At 33.0% G+C, this 14,248-nt stretch overlaps 1 protein-coding gene across 1 annotated transcript; it reads left to right on the top strand.

The window, feature by feature from the left end:
• Positions 1-4,598: 4,598 nt before the first annotated feature.
• On the top strand, positions 4,599-12,106 carry LOC134691716 (perlucin-like protein). The gene is made up of 5 exons (XM_063552275.1): positions 4,599-4,745; positions 6,875-6,969; positions 7,591-7,687; positions 8,873-9,080; positions 12,046-12,106. Exons 1-5 carry the CDS (start codon positions 4,694-4,696, stop codon positions 12,074-12,076), a joined length of 483 nt encoding a protein of 160 aa, XP_063408345.1. The 5' UTR covers positions 4,599-4,693; the 3' UTR covers positions 12,077-12,106.
• The last annotated feature ends 2,142 nt before the right edge of the window (positions 12,107-14,248 follow it).

The following is a 14,248-nucleotide window of genomic DNA, read 5'->3' as shown; positions in this document are numbered from 1 at the left end:
ATAAAAAAGAGCTATATTAATATTGAAGCATACAAATGATACCTGGATTACCAATACGGGTAGATATTTATTATTTAGTGAAGTTTATGTAAATTTTCTTTGAAAATGATTAATAGACCACCAAAGAACATTCGCTGTGTTCATGATCAGGATATACACATCGATTTTATTTTAGTTGAATAAAGATCTATAAATTATAGCATAAATAATTGTTCAAAGGACAACGATAATCAAAAACGAAAATGAAAAGTATCTGAAATACGTTAGAGAATTTATGTTTATTGCAATTTTTTCTTATTTTTGTTTGCTATTTGATTAAAAATTACATAATTAATTATTATATCTTAAATTTCCACAAATAGCACATTTAACAGTCAATTAGTAACAATTAAGATTATTATAATAATCTGTATTTTTAATGAAATATCATAATCTTAAGAAGATAAATTCTGAGTGATATTTTTCGTATGTTATTAATACAGATGTTAGCAATCAAAACATTAATAATAAGAGATACTATTTGATAAGAGTGAGAACGCGGTAGCTTTTATCGTTAAAAGAAGACAACTTTATACATGTCCAACATACCAAGCATTGTCCCAAAGCGATCATAAATGTGTTTATCGTATTTGTGTATCTTTAATTTTGATATAAAAGAGACGAAGAGTTATTCGAAAATGTAAAATTTAACTCTTATCTGTTTTACATTTTTGACATACACCATAAGGCGATTCAGTCAAAGGGAAACAACCTTATTTTTTTCAGGTAAAATCAGTTAAAGTGAACAGAGTTATGCCGCTTTGCATTTCATTATAGATCAAATCAGATCTTGACAACTTTGATTATTTTTTTCTTTTGTTTCTGTCAAGAATGGATATTTGCATGTTTACCTCTTTCAAAATATTTGTAAGATATACAAACCAGGTATATCTGTGTATAGTCTGTGTTTATGTATGTATTATATGTATTATTGATGTTGATATAATTGTATACCTATAGTTTATATAGACTTTGGTAATACAGATATATATCAACCTGATTCGTTCCATCTTTTGAAAAGTAATGGATTATTTAATCTGGTTTAGTGAAGCATACTCTTTGAGTTTTATTATGCATCTCTAGTGGATACATCCCTAGCTCTGTTCCTAACAGCTATATGTTTGATGAAGATTTTCCTGTTCCGATGATATACGTAAGGAAAGACAAATGCAAATTTTCTAATCATAATTTATCAGCAGTAAAAGTAGGGAGGTCTATTAGGTTAGGGATATTTACATATAGATTCTTACATTGGTACCAGTGGATTATCGGATTTATCCAATCGAGATAGTTAAATTATCAATTTTAAAGTCCGAGCCGCCTCGGCGAGGACTTTAAAATTTATAATTTAACTATCGAGATTGGATAAATCCGATAATTCACGAGTAACTATGTAAGAATCTGTTTCTCTAATGATTAAAAAATGCATTTTCCTATTGTTAACCGAAAACCCCCTTCGAGTGCCTTTCACATTGCACGAAGTTGTCAATTTCATTAACACCTGTTAGCATATTTTGATTCATTCAGTTAGCTAAAAAGGTCATGACCCTTAAAATTATCCAATGATGTTTTGAGATCACCGGCAACCACACGTTGATTAATTTTTTTTATACAATGGGTTCGGAAAGCGATAAATTTCCATAGAATTAGAGAAATATAGATTCTTACATTGATACCAGTCGATTATCGGATTTATCCAATCGAGATAGTTAAATTATCAATTTTAAAGTTCGAGCCGCCTCGGCGAGTACTTTAAAATTTATAATTTAACTATCGAGATTGGATAAATCCGATAATCCACGAGTAACTATGTAAGAATCTGTTTCTCTAATGATTAAAAAGACATTTTCTTTTTTTGTTTACCGAAAATCCCCTTCGAGTGCCTTTCACATTGCACGAAGTTGTCAATTTCATTAACACCTGTTATCATATTTTAGTTCATCCAGTCAGCCAAAAAGGTCATGACCCTTAAAATCAACCAATGATCTTGTGAGATCACCGGCAACCACACGTTGATTAAATTTTTTTATACAATGGGTTCGAAAAGGGATAAAATTCCATAGAATTAGAGAAACTTTTTTTCTGCCCTAAATGATGAAACATGAGTATCGAAGGCCCTATAGTAATTTCTGAATTGTTCGTAGCTATTAGTTTAGGTTTTAAGAACCAGTAAACGCTATAATGGCAAAACCACTTTCCTTGTTTTATTTATAAACTTGAAAGTTAGTACATATGTTCTGTATGATACATGTATGATATTTCTGCTATGCCAAATTATAATAGTTTTACCCTAAATTTTATCTGTACATAGAAAATGATAGTTCCCGCTTCAGGTTTTAAGTTTTTGATCTAGAGAGATTTTAATAAAGTTGAAGCCAAAATTACTGTCCAATCAACTTGAAGCTTAGTACACATGTTTGTTGATATGATATGATCTTCTTAATTCTAATGCCGTATTCGAGTTTTGACCCCCAATTTCAAAGTCCACTAACCATAGAAAATGATGATGCCCGCTTCAGGTTAAAGTTTTTGGTCAAGGTAGTTTTTGATGAAAATGAAGTCATATTAAATTTAGTACACGGCATGTTCCTTGTGATCGTTTTAATTTGAAAGCCAAGTTTGAGTTTTTACCCCATTTTCACGGTCCATTGAACATATAAATGAGAGTGCGTGTTGAAATATCCGTGTATAATAGACGCATTCTTGTTTTGTGTTTGTTTACTATCTGTTATTTGTCGTTTGGTCTTTTTTCCCCTTTTTTTCTTGGTGTTGTCAGTTTATTTACGACTGATTTGATTGCATGAATATCAATTTGACATCTTTCGCCCCTCTTCAAGTTCGTTTTGCATCGACCGACCATTTAAAAAGTCAATCAGAACCAAAATAAATTATACCATATTCTGTATCCTTGGCGGACTTTTGTATATGAAGGACACATATAATATAACGTATTAGATAGTTTTTGTTGTAATATTTTACACTAAAATAGAAATAACGTCTGCTACCCTCATCGACAAGAAAAAGAGAGCGTTAATATCAATCCGGACACGGAATAACCCTTTCCAATTCTGGAGTAATACAGATACCAGACTGTGATCTAGCGACCATTATCTATAACGATATAAATATATATTTTATCGAATTGCTTTTTTTTTTACACAGACCGTCAAAAATAAGAAGAAACAAATAAATGGAACAAAAAAGATTTAGCATGCATCAAATTAAAAATCATCATCTTCATTGCTATGCCCTTTATTCGGTCCATCATACTCCGCATTCTGTAAAACAGACGTAGAACCTCTTCCATCCTTTAAAGAACTAGATCTTATAGTAAAGAATACAAAAAAACTGTTCAGTGGCGGATCCAGCAATTTGAAAAAGGGGGAGTTCCCAATCCAGGACAAACAGGGGGGAGGTGGTTGGGCGTTCCAACTATATGTCCCCATTCAAATGCATTATTCGTCGAAAAAAGGGGGGTTCCAACCCGGAACCCTCCCCCTAGATCCGCCACTGCTGTTGATCGATTGCTGATTGCCTAACATCCAGTGGAAAATAGTTCATACATGTACGTGAAGACAGGACGAGAACAAATTAACAATAATTCCAACAATAATTTGTAAGGACATATATAAAGATAATGCACCGACTTACAACTTGTCCTAGCAAATACATCGAAGCTACGTTTAGTATTCTCATGACTATTGCAGAGGCTCCTCATGGGGGGTACCCAAGTAATCGCATTATAACAAGTTTTTGGGCAAAAATAATCACATAATCATTAATTATTTTTTAGCACGATAATCACATAATAAAAAATACAGTTCTATTTTGTCATACAATCAAAGGGGCCTCGGTGGCCGAGTGGTTTTAGTAGTTACTACATGTATTATGATCACTAGCCAGTCAACACTGAGGTTGTGAGTTCGAACCCCACTCGTGCGGGTGCACTCGACTCTAATCCTAATGGACTAAGATTGTCAGTTTCTATCGTAGGTCGGTGGTTTTCTCCAGGCACTCCGGCTTCCTCTACCAATAAAAACTGACCGCCTCGAAATATCATAAAAGTGGCGTTATAACACCAAAAATCAAATCAAAATCAAATAATCGTTAAATGTTGGTCTAGTAATCAAATAGTCACAATAAACTATAAAATCAAAACCACATGAGAATGCTCATCTTACAGCTAGTTTGACCTAACTTATGTCATAAGAGTTAGCGTAAAAGAAGATAGAAAGTTGGAAATTAAACATTATACCGAACGAACTTAAAGTATAAACACTATTTTCTTAACTTGATGATAGCAGTTTTTAACGACCTTGACTAGCTATACCGCCCTCCCACGGTCGGACAAAACATTTCGAAATAGTTACTCGTATCAGTATTTAAAAAAAAAGAAAATGTTTGTTTGGTATTATACCTGTACGTGTAAACTATATGAACCAAAACACAAAAAAGATGACACCTTTCTGATAAACCCATGGCCACTTAGAACAAACCATTTGTCCAAAGATGGTCTAAAGTCATGTCATTATCCTAAGACTGCTTCGATAAACATGTCTCAAGTATAATCCCTTATTTACACGAGTATACATGTACTAGTGAATGTAATACCAATTCAAAGATAAAGAAGATAAGGAATCAACAATTTTAAATAATGTTACGATTGTTTCTTATAGCTTTTGTGTGGTATTTTATTGGAAATTTAGGTATGTAGAATGTACATTGTGTTGTCACGAAGTTATTTTTTTTCATATACAAAATACGTATCTAGAATGTTTGTAATCTTAAATTCGATATTTTCATGCTCTGTTTCATAATTTTGTTAGTGTGAACAACTGCGGATGAAGCATATTTTGTATGAAGCGCGGAAGCTGTTTATATTCGAAAAACGCATCGATCAACACTTTTTTTCAGCCCTATATAATTCTAAAAAGCAGCATCACGTAATTCAAAGGAGGTTCTCTCCTTTTATTTGGGATTTTTTGCTTTTTTATTCAGAATTATCTTGCTTTGTTCATGCTGTGCTATCATTTGTATTAATTGCTATCCTTGGTATTGTTCCTAAGGAAAACAGATGTTAATGTTTAGTATTAAAAGTTTAGAAAGAATTATTAACCGCATAATTTTCAATGACTTACATTTTTGTATATCTCGAAAATGATTTTGTATAGTTTCTTTATTTATATACAACTAGTATCAATTTATAACAGTCGTTTAAAGCTTGTTATTTTGAAACAGAGTAGCGAACATCCTTAATAAAAATTACAAGTATACTGCACACGGTTTCATGTCGTCTCACTTTTTTCACAAGCTGTGGTGGCTTTAGAGATGTAAATACGTTTTATTTGTGTATTAACATTTTTATGATTATAATTTATATATTCATTTCTACCTGCGGTACAAAAAAAATTACAGTTCAATGTCAGAAAATTACAAATTTTTCTTACTTGACTTACTTGGCACACAAATGTTGAATGCTATTACACGCTTTGTTTGTTTTTTATGCGATGTTTCTCTTTTTCTTTTTCTTTCTATCCATTATAATCTCAGTTTTTGCCTATATTTGTTAACTCTGTAGGTAGCTACATTATACCACTTTGATTTTTTTAAAAGGGGGATGGTGGTAGGGTTTCAGATGAGAGGAAATGTCAATTTCCATACTGGCTGTCATGTGTAATATTTTTGTTAACATGTATTTCTAGGACAAAATCCTTCTCAACCTCATAATACAACATTGTTGTCACTTGTGAATTAGAAATTTCAAAATTCAAAAACAGTTACTATTCGTGCGAGTTTCAGATATAATAGTAGTCTTACCTATGTTATTTTGTGTGACTGGATATATTTGCTTCGTACATAAAACCTGGCGCACTCGACTACGATCTTTTAACTGCCTTGGATTTCCTTTCGAAGTTCAATGTTTTTCTTCGGGCGCTCTGGCTTCCTTCACCCTAAAAGAACTGACCAAAGGGCAAGAATGTTGCGTTAAAACACCAACAATCAATCCATACATGTATATACTTAGATTATGTTTTTCTCTGATTGTGTATGATGTTTTTACTCTAAATCCATTGGATGTTGGATGTGTACGGATTGATGATTTAGTCTTAGATGTATTATTTTTTATTAGTTGTTATTGGCTTAGAACTAGCTGTCAGTTAACTGCTAACTGAGTACTATCAAATTTGTTCGTATTATCTTCTGGTTGTTGGGATGTACAAGTACCCGGTCGGTCACGTGCATTTGTATTTTTGTCCATCTGATGAGTTAAGGCTTATTTAACTGATTTTTATAGTTCGTTCTTATGTTGTATTATTATACCTCTACCCCAGGTAAGGGGGAGGGTATGGATACCGCTAAAATGTTTAACCCCGCCACATAATTTAAGTATGTGCCTGTCCCAAGTCAGGAGCCTTTAATTCAGTGGTTGCCGTTTGTTTATATGTGTTACCTATTCGTTGCTCATCAATTTTATTTTAATATAAATAAGGCTTTAGTTTTCTAGTTTGAATTGTTTTGTAATATCATTTCGGGCTTTTTATAACCGACTATGCGGTATGGCTTTGTACATTGTTGAAAGCCATACGGTGACCTATAATAGTTGTTAATTTCTAAGTCATTTTGGTCTCTTGTGAAGAGTTGGAAATCATACCACATCTTCTTATTGATATTTGCCATAGATTAATATTCATGAAGTGTCTTTGATCTTTAGTTGCAGGAATCGTATCATTGGAGTGTCATGATAAGTTTTCATTTCTCAGCGTTTGAACTGGTTTTTGTCGAAGGTAATCTAAATCATCACATCATTTTGTAAAACTCATAACTTTGATTGCAGGAATTGTGTTGACAGATTGTCCATTCGGATGGCAGCATTACAATAGTTCATGCTACTTTTTCAGTTCCGAGAAACTAGATTGGTATTATGCGGAGGTAACTTAGTTATTGTCTCAATTAGAAGCTCGGGTGCAGGTATGGAACTTCGATACTTTGTTCATACGGGATATTGCTGGTTTACTGTTATCCAACTTTTAGCATATAATTTAGATTTTGAAAATGTATGCCGTTTCGGGATGTCGCTAATGTACTGTTATCCAAATTTTGTCATATAATTCAGATTTTGAAAAATGTATATCTTTTCATATATTGTGTAGGTAAACCTGTAATTTATGCGTTTAGAACCATTGGCGACCCCACATGTAAAATGTCTGTAACAAGTACGACATGGTAAGCGAGCATTACAGACGAACATTAACCCAAATTAACCAAGTCAATTGATAAGACTATGTCAAGCATAGTTCAGACTTTCACACTAGCTAGCTCAAACATGGTTCAGAATCTTACAAAATGGTTAAGTACTGGTCGATTAAAGGTAAAATACAAGTCCAGTATGGCTCAAGCAGCCGAGTAACATCATTGAAATTTAAGTATAATTTAGACTGGTCGAGTACAAATCAGTACAGTTAAACACAGATATAATAGGCCAGTTCAGACTTTTACTGGTTTGTAGGGTCCACACAAGGAAATCAATTTGCAATACATTATTTGTTGTAGTTTGCCTGCCGAGGACATGATGCAAGGCTAGTTGAAATCGAAACAAAGGACCGACAAGACTTCATTGCAGATATAGCTAAACACCATCCTCACGCCCGTAAGTATTTGTGTACAACAACCACCAATTCTTCCTAAAAGATACTACAATTACGATTGGGCGGTAAGTGCTGCCGCTAGTATATATCAGTTGAATTAACCTGAAATAAAAAAATGATGAAATTTTCCCAATTTTACAAGCTTCACTTCAAATATAAGTCCGCTTACGATATTAGTCATATTTTGTCAGAAACCGAGACTATTGACCAAACAGATGTCATCAATATTTTTGTACACTTTTAAATGAAACTAAATTTGACAAACATAGTACATTGTAATCTTTTCTTTTAAAAAAATGTGAGTGATTTACAGGTACTTGTATTTAGGTAAGAATTGAATGCTTCTTTTTGTAACTTCATTGGGATGTAAAAGCATTGAATGAAGTACATTTTTTATAAAGCGGTTCTGTCTAAACACATTTTTTTTTTGCGTAATGAAGTTGATTAAGGAATAACGCGATATTGCAGTGTAGCCAATCAGAATAACGCATTATAATGAAACGGACATCTAATGTAATAATTAGTAATATAAACGCTTAAATATGTATTCACATACCATAGAGGTACACCTTACTGTCTGTTGACGTATGCGGAATAACCTATTTATATACCCTATGCACGATGAACACGTCTACTGACATGCCATAGAGGTACACCTTACTGTTTGTCACATGTACGGAATAACCTTTATACCTATGCACAATGAACTCCTCTGCTGTGTCTAATTATTCGGAATAACCGTTATACCTTATGTACAATGAACTCATCTGCCGGAGAAGACTTTTGATAAGTTAAAGCAGGCTTATTTACAATTCGCGGTAACTAGTTGCTGCAAGAACAAACAATTACGTGTACCTATAGTGTACATCGACAAACTGGAATCTTATCTACGTATTATAATCTCTAGGAATATGATTGGTTAAAATAAACCGTGTGGAGACCATGTATCATCTATACTATTATTAGGTCCATAGGGTTCCTTATTAGATTAGTAGGCGGGGGTTTATTTCAATACGCGGTTAGTAATGAGGTTACGTAACTTTATAAAATCAACACGATGCTAAACAACAGTTTTAAAGTATGTATGAGACCATTTTTCTTAAATAAACATCGTTTTTAGGTTAAAGTCGTGGCTATTGAGTTCCCTTTTGGAACACCTATGTTAATGTTTTGATTTTGAATTTTAGGCAATTATTGGACAGGAGGACGAGATGATGTTACTGAAGGTAGATGGATATGGTCATCAACAGACCAACCAATAACCTTTACGAACTGGGGTCCACATGAACCAAGTAATAGAACAGACCAGAACTGCATCGCTATACACGCTGCTACTCACTGGAAGTGGGTTGATGGGACCTGCTCGGAAACAGCAGCGTTTATCTGTGAGAAAAAGTAAATAGGCTCTTCTTATTGGTTAAATTTTTGAAATACTTGTAATTAAAAAACACCCCAGTGAAATGAGATTAATACAAAAGGAAACAGTGTTTACCTACAGACAAATGTTAAATCACAAAAAATACTGTACTCCGAGAAAAACTTCAAACGGAAAGTCCCTACTCAATGGCAAAATCAAATGATAAAACACATCAAACGAAAAAGATAACAACTGTCATATTTACTGACTTGGTACAGACATTTTCTATGTAGATTAAACCTGGTTTTATAGCTAGCTTAACCTCTCACTTGTATGACTGTTGTAACAGAAGCGCCTCGGAAATATAAACATACGGGCACTTATTAACAAGCATACCAAAGAAGGTCTTCATGCTGTAGATCTTTGAATGTAGTTTACATTGACACATCACTCGATTGTGCTAAATTGCAAATTGAAACAAACAACTAAATTCAAAATTGAGAATGGAAATAGGTAATGTGTCAAAGAGACAGCAACCCGACCAAAGAGCAGACAACAGCCGAAGGCCACCAAGAAATCTTGAATGTGGCGAGAAAGTCCCGCACACGGAAGCGTGCTTCAGCTTCCCATAAACATGTCAACTGGCCCATATACAAAACTGTATACAACTAAAGCATTCTTTTCAAAGTTTTTTTTGTTTATCAATAAACATCCATGTCCAAGTTGATATAGATTACGCTATCTCTGAATGAAATTACACTTATTTAATAACAAGTAAACTCCCTATAACTCTACTGTCGATACATTTGGCATTGCACAATTCATGTCTTCTTTGACTGTCATTATCATTATATTTTTTTTTTGGCTTTTAACACCCTTTCAATAACGAAGCGTACTCTCAAGTCGTACTTTCGTGTTAATTTGACCTGTTGATACAATTTGCATTTTTGTTTGTTTTTTTAAGTACTTTATGTACCTTGGGTTTTACGAGTTAACATATTCATTTATGATATTTAAACAAACGAATTCGAAGGATGAGTTTGTTTATAAATATGTTAATGAGTAAGACACTTGGTATTTAAAATTTGTATAATAAATAAAATTAATGATTGACAGCTTAAAGACCTTGAACTAATATTGGGAATTGATCAAGTTACAGTTTTATCCAATGAAATTGAAGCTGGCGCAAGTAACTCTTGTGCCTCTTGTATGATCTTCTGTGTATTTCATGTATAAGACCCCTAGAATTTCCAGAATTTAAGAAAATGTCAGATTTTCTCGTTTTTTAAAGTTTTGCGCCCCGTGTATGATCGTATGCGCAGGTTATTTCATAATGTCATCAGAAAGTAAACAAACATGTCGTGATTTCAGCGACAAGTATGAAATAATTATTCTAATGACGATAAGAATTGTAATTGGAATTTTTTGGTTAGTATTCAAGGTGTTACACAAATTAATCATATTTTACAGGTCATTGAAAAATGCATATTATTAAACATTTATATATAATAGTTTTCGAACAAACTGCTTTACCTCCGTTATTTTATTAATTAGATTATTAGATTATTAAAACACAATTGATAAAACACTGTATTTAAACAGTGGCAGATCCAGGGAGCGTAGATAGTGTACGTCCCCTTAACTGATCGCAAAAAAAATATTTTTTTTCACAGATTTTTGTAGCTGATATTTATTCCTTTTTCTAAATCCCCCCCCCCCCTAATCGTTATTTAATTGAATTTTCACAAAAGAAATGATAGTATTACATTTTTTTTCAAAACTGAAAGAAGAAATATACAGTATTTTGTTTTCAAAATTAAGGGAACTCGTTACAATCTTATATAGTTTGTAAAGGGTTTCTTAAGTTCGGGTTCACATTATTAATTGCTTTTTGTTATAAAATGAAATGCAGATCTTGACCTTTTAGTTTCCTTAATATTTCAGAGGCGGATACCTTAAAAAAATGAACTTCAGCCATGGAATAACATAAAAATGAATATGTTGTACAATAGCAAACCTCCTCCTTCTTTCCTATTCTAGTTGAGTTGTACATTTAAATTTATATCAATTTGCATATAATATACCATGGTTTTACCTCACCACACTTTTAAAGCAAATTATTTCATTAAAACATCAAAGGAAAAAAATCTTATTTATGTTACAACGTTTACTTATTCAGCGTTATATCTAGTCTCTCTATCTTTTATATATATACAAGCTAGTTTGCATATAAATTTTCTCTTCTATTTTCGTGCTATTAACAGGAACCTGATGTTCAGTGGTTGTTATTTGTTGATGTGGCTCTTAAGTGTTTCTCGTTATTGTCTTTATAATAAAGATTATACCTTCGGTTTTCCTGTTGGAATTGTTTTACAGTAGACATTTTTGGAGCCCTTTATAGTTTGCTGTTTGATGTGAGCCAATGCTCCATATTGACTTATAATGATTATTTTTTTACTTAAATATCTCATTGGCACTCATACCACATCATCTGATATCTAATGAAGACATATACCACGCTGTTTCTACTTACATGTAGCTGTGTCTAAATGCACCATTTTGGCAGATTTAACAAATCTGCTAATAGAACAAGCTTTTAGTAAGAGGTGTTTTGAAAAACAAAGTAGAATAAAATGCAAAGTGTTATGTAATTAACATTGCTATTACTTAGAAGAGTGCATTTAACATTCAAATATGATTCAATTTGGGTTAACAGCGGTTAGGGGTGGAAGGATTTGGATGGGTGTTAATGAATAAATGTTTTTTTTTGCATATTTTCGAGTTGACAATGGATCTCGTACTACTGCTCCTATTCAAGTACACGTTGTTGTCTTATGAATATCTAATGATAAGTTACATTTGGGAACTATTGTTTAGGATTGTAATGCGACATTTTGAACACATCAGTGTGATCTATGACTCAAGCATTGTGTACTGCTCTAAATTAGAAATAAATCAAACAATTTTATTTGTCATGATCTTTTTTTTTTTAATTTATTTCAGATACCAAGATAGTGGAGAAATCGTAGGCTAGGTTAGCTACCAAGAGTTAAGAATAAATGAGATATCTGATTTCAAAAGTTTTATTTTTGAGGAAAAAGATGTATAGGTAACCGTAAGGCTTGTAACAATAGATAAAACTCCTACTATATAGAAGGATTACATGAGACCCCGACCTGACAACATATAAAAAACAATCTAATCTCAAATCAACGATCGGCTTTATGCTTTAACAAAACGCAGACATGGTATGTAGTGTTAACCTTTTCTCTGCCATAGGGCCTATCCGGCCTTTTCAAAAGCACTACCGTTGAGTGCCACGATGAGGCCCAAAGGCCAACGGAATTTTGACGTTACGTAATAATAAGCATTACGTCATAGTGCCAGAGTGCTTGATTTGGAAAATGGCAGGCGTCAACGCCGTGGATTCGGGTTTTGATGGTCAGAAGAAGATGAGGAACCAGAGTTTAACGTTATCCAACGGGGAACAATAGACCACTTTCGAGTTCATCCGTCACCGGAAAAAACTCGTCAATTACACGCGCAATTATCACCGTCATTTGTGCGTTTAGGAGCGTCGTCACTTCCTTCCAATGTTGAGCGAGTGGTTGGAAAACTATAATTCTATATTGTACGAATTATTCGGCAAATTGAATTCTCAAAATTGACAATCACTACTGCTGTCATTAGGGAATTGTCAGTAAGTGCCTACAGAGCAACCATTATTTCTAGTTTATCCTGCACAAAGACGATCACCAAGACGCTTGATGAACGTAAATAGTGCAGGGATACAGGCGAGCCCCTCTATCTGGTAAATGACGTCATAAAGGCGTGCATAATTGACGAGTTTTTGCCGGTGACGGATGAACTCGAAAGTGGTCTATTAGAAAGCCGGATAAAACTGGATATTTACAAATGTTAATTAATTTAAAAAAAAAGATTATAAAAAGAATTTCTCAGTTTATTCAACGTGCTCTTTTGCAAGCGAGAGCACCTGATAGCTTTGTATATACATGTTTGAAATCCTTTATATTCGGAAAATAAAATGACATCGCATCGTGTTTTGTTTAGGAAAGTTGCTCTGTATTTTTTGTTTATACTAACTATAAAAAACATCAGTCAGAAACTTTAAATTGTCCTGTATCAACTAATCAAATTATCTTTTGTTGTGTTTGTCGGTGTTTCTGTTTCCATGTACTATATATATGTTTATTGAATGAATTTATATAAAAAGTGTCATTACTAGTAGCTAAACAAATCAAACTTATAAAATGACAAATTAACACACAAAATTTCGAAGCACAAACATGTTCTGAAAACGTTTACAGGGAACATGTTTCTGGAGAAAGGTAAAAACATTAGATGACTCAATTATCTGCAAATATTCTTCAAACAATTCTTTTTCTTTCTAATCAAAACTAAAATTCAACATAATATGTGCCTCAAAAATATATATTTTAAATGTGTTAAATATTTGAAACCAATAGCAAAAGATTAATACTGTTCATCCATCAGACAGAAAAAAAAAACGATACAAAAATGAAAAAAATAATAAAAAGAAGTAGTCAACAAACACTGCCGCCCATAAATGTATGGCTTGATATATAACATCCATTTTGATAGTCAAACAAATTTCCTTCTAAGCAGAAATTGCGTAGCGTGAGATATATAAGTAATAGTTTTTGTTGTTCCCTTTGTAACTATGTGTCAAATCAGCAATTGCATGTGGATGACTAGAGAAGATATTAAAATTTAACACAAAACCAGTCCTACTAAAAAGCGCCCGAGACCGCCCGGGAAAAGAAAAGCGCCCGGAGAAAATAAAAAGCGCCCGGGGAAGAAAATATAGCACCCGGGAGAAGAAAATAATAGTATTTCAGAACAATAAATGTTTTCCTGAATCATTGCTTGTTTTTTTCTAAAGTGTGAAGATAGTGTTGTTGCACTTTTACATTTTAGATTTCAAATTTTTTTATAACTAAGCAAGACGAAAATGTAAACAAAAGAAAAAAGAAAAATCATGAATGATATTGTCCTTCATCAAAACGTATATTGCGATATTAAAAAAAATCAGTGCCCGAGGTCTAATATTCGCAACTGCATGGTGACAACTCTTCAAAGTTTTGTATTTTATTATACACACTTGAATAGCCATTGGACGATCGTGGAAACGTTTCAAAATGCCTGTCACTAAGAAAAGTTAACC

Source organism: Mytilus trossulus, chromosome 11 (genome assembly GCF_036588685.1).
Source record: "Mytilus trossulus isolate FHL-02 chromosome 11, PNRI_Mtr1.1.1.hap1, whole genome shotgun sequence".
NCBI lineage: Eukaryota > Metazoa > Mollusca > Bivalvia > Mytilida > Mytilidae > Mytilus > Mytilus trossulus.
This window is presented reverse-complemented; position numbering and strand designations above follow the sequence as displayed.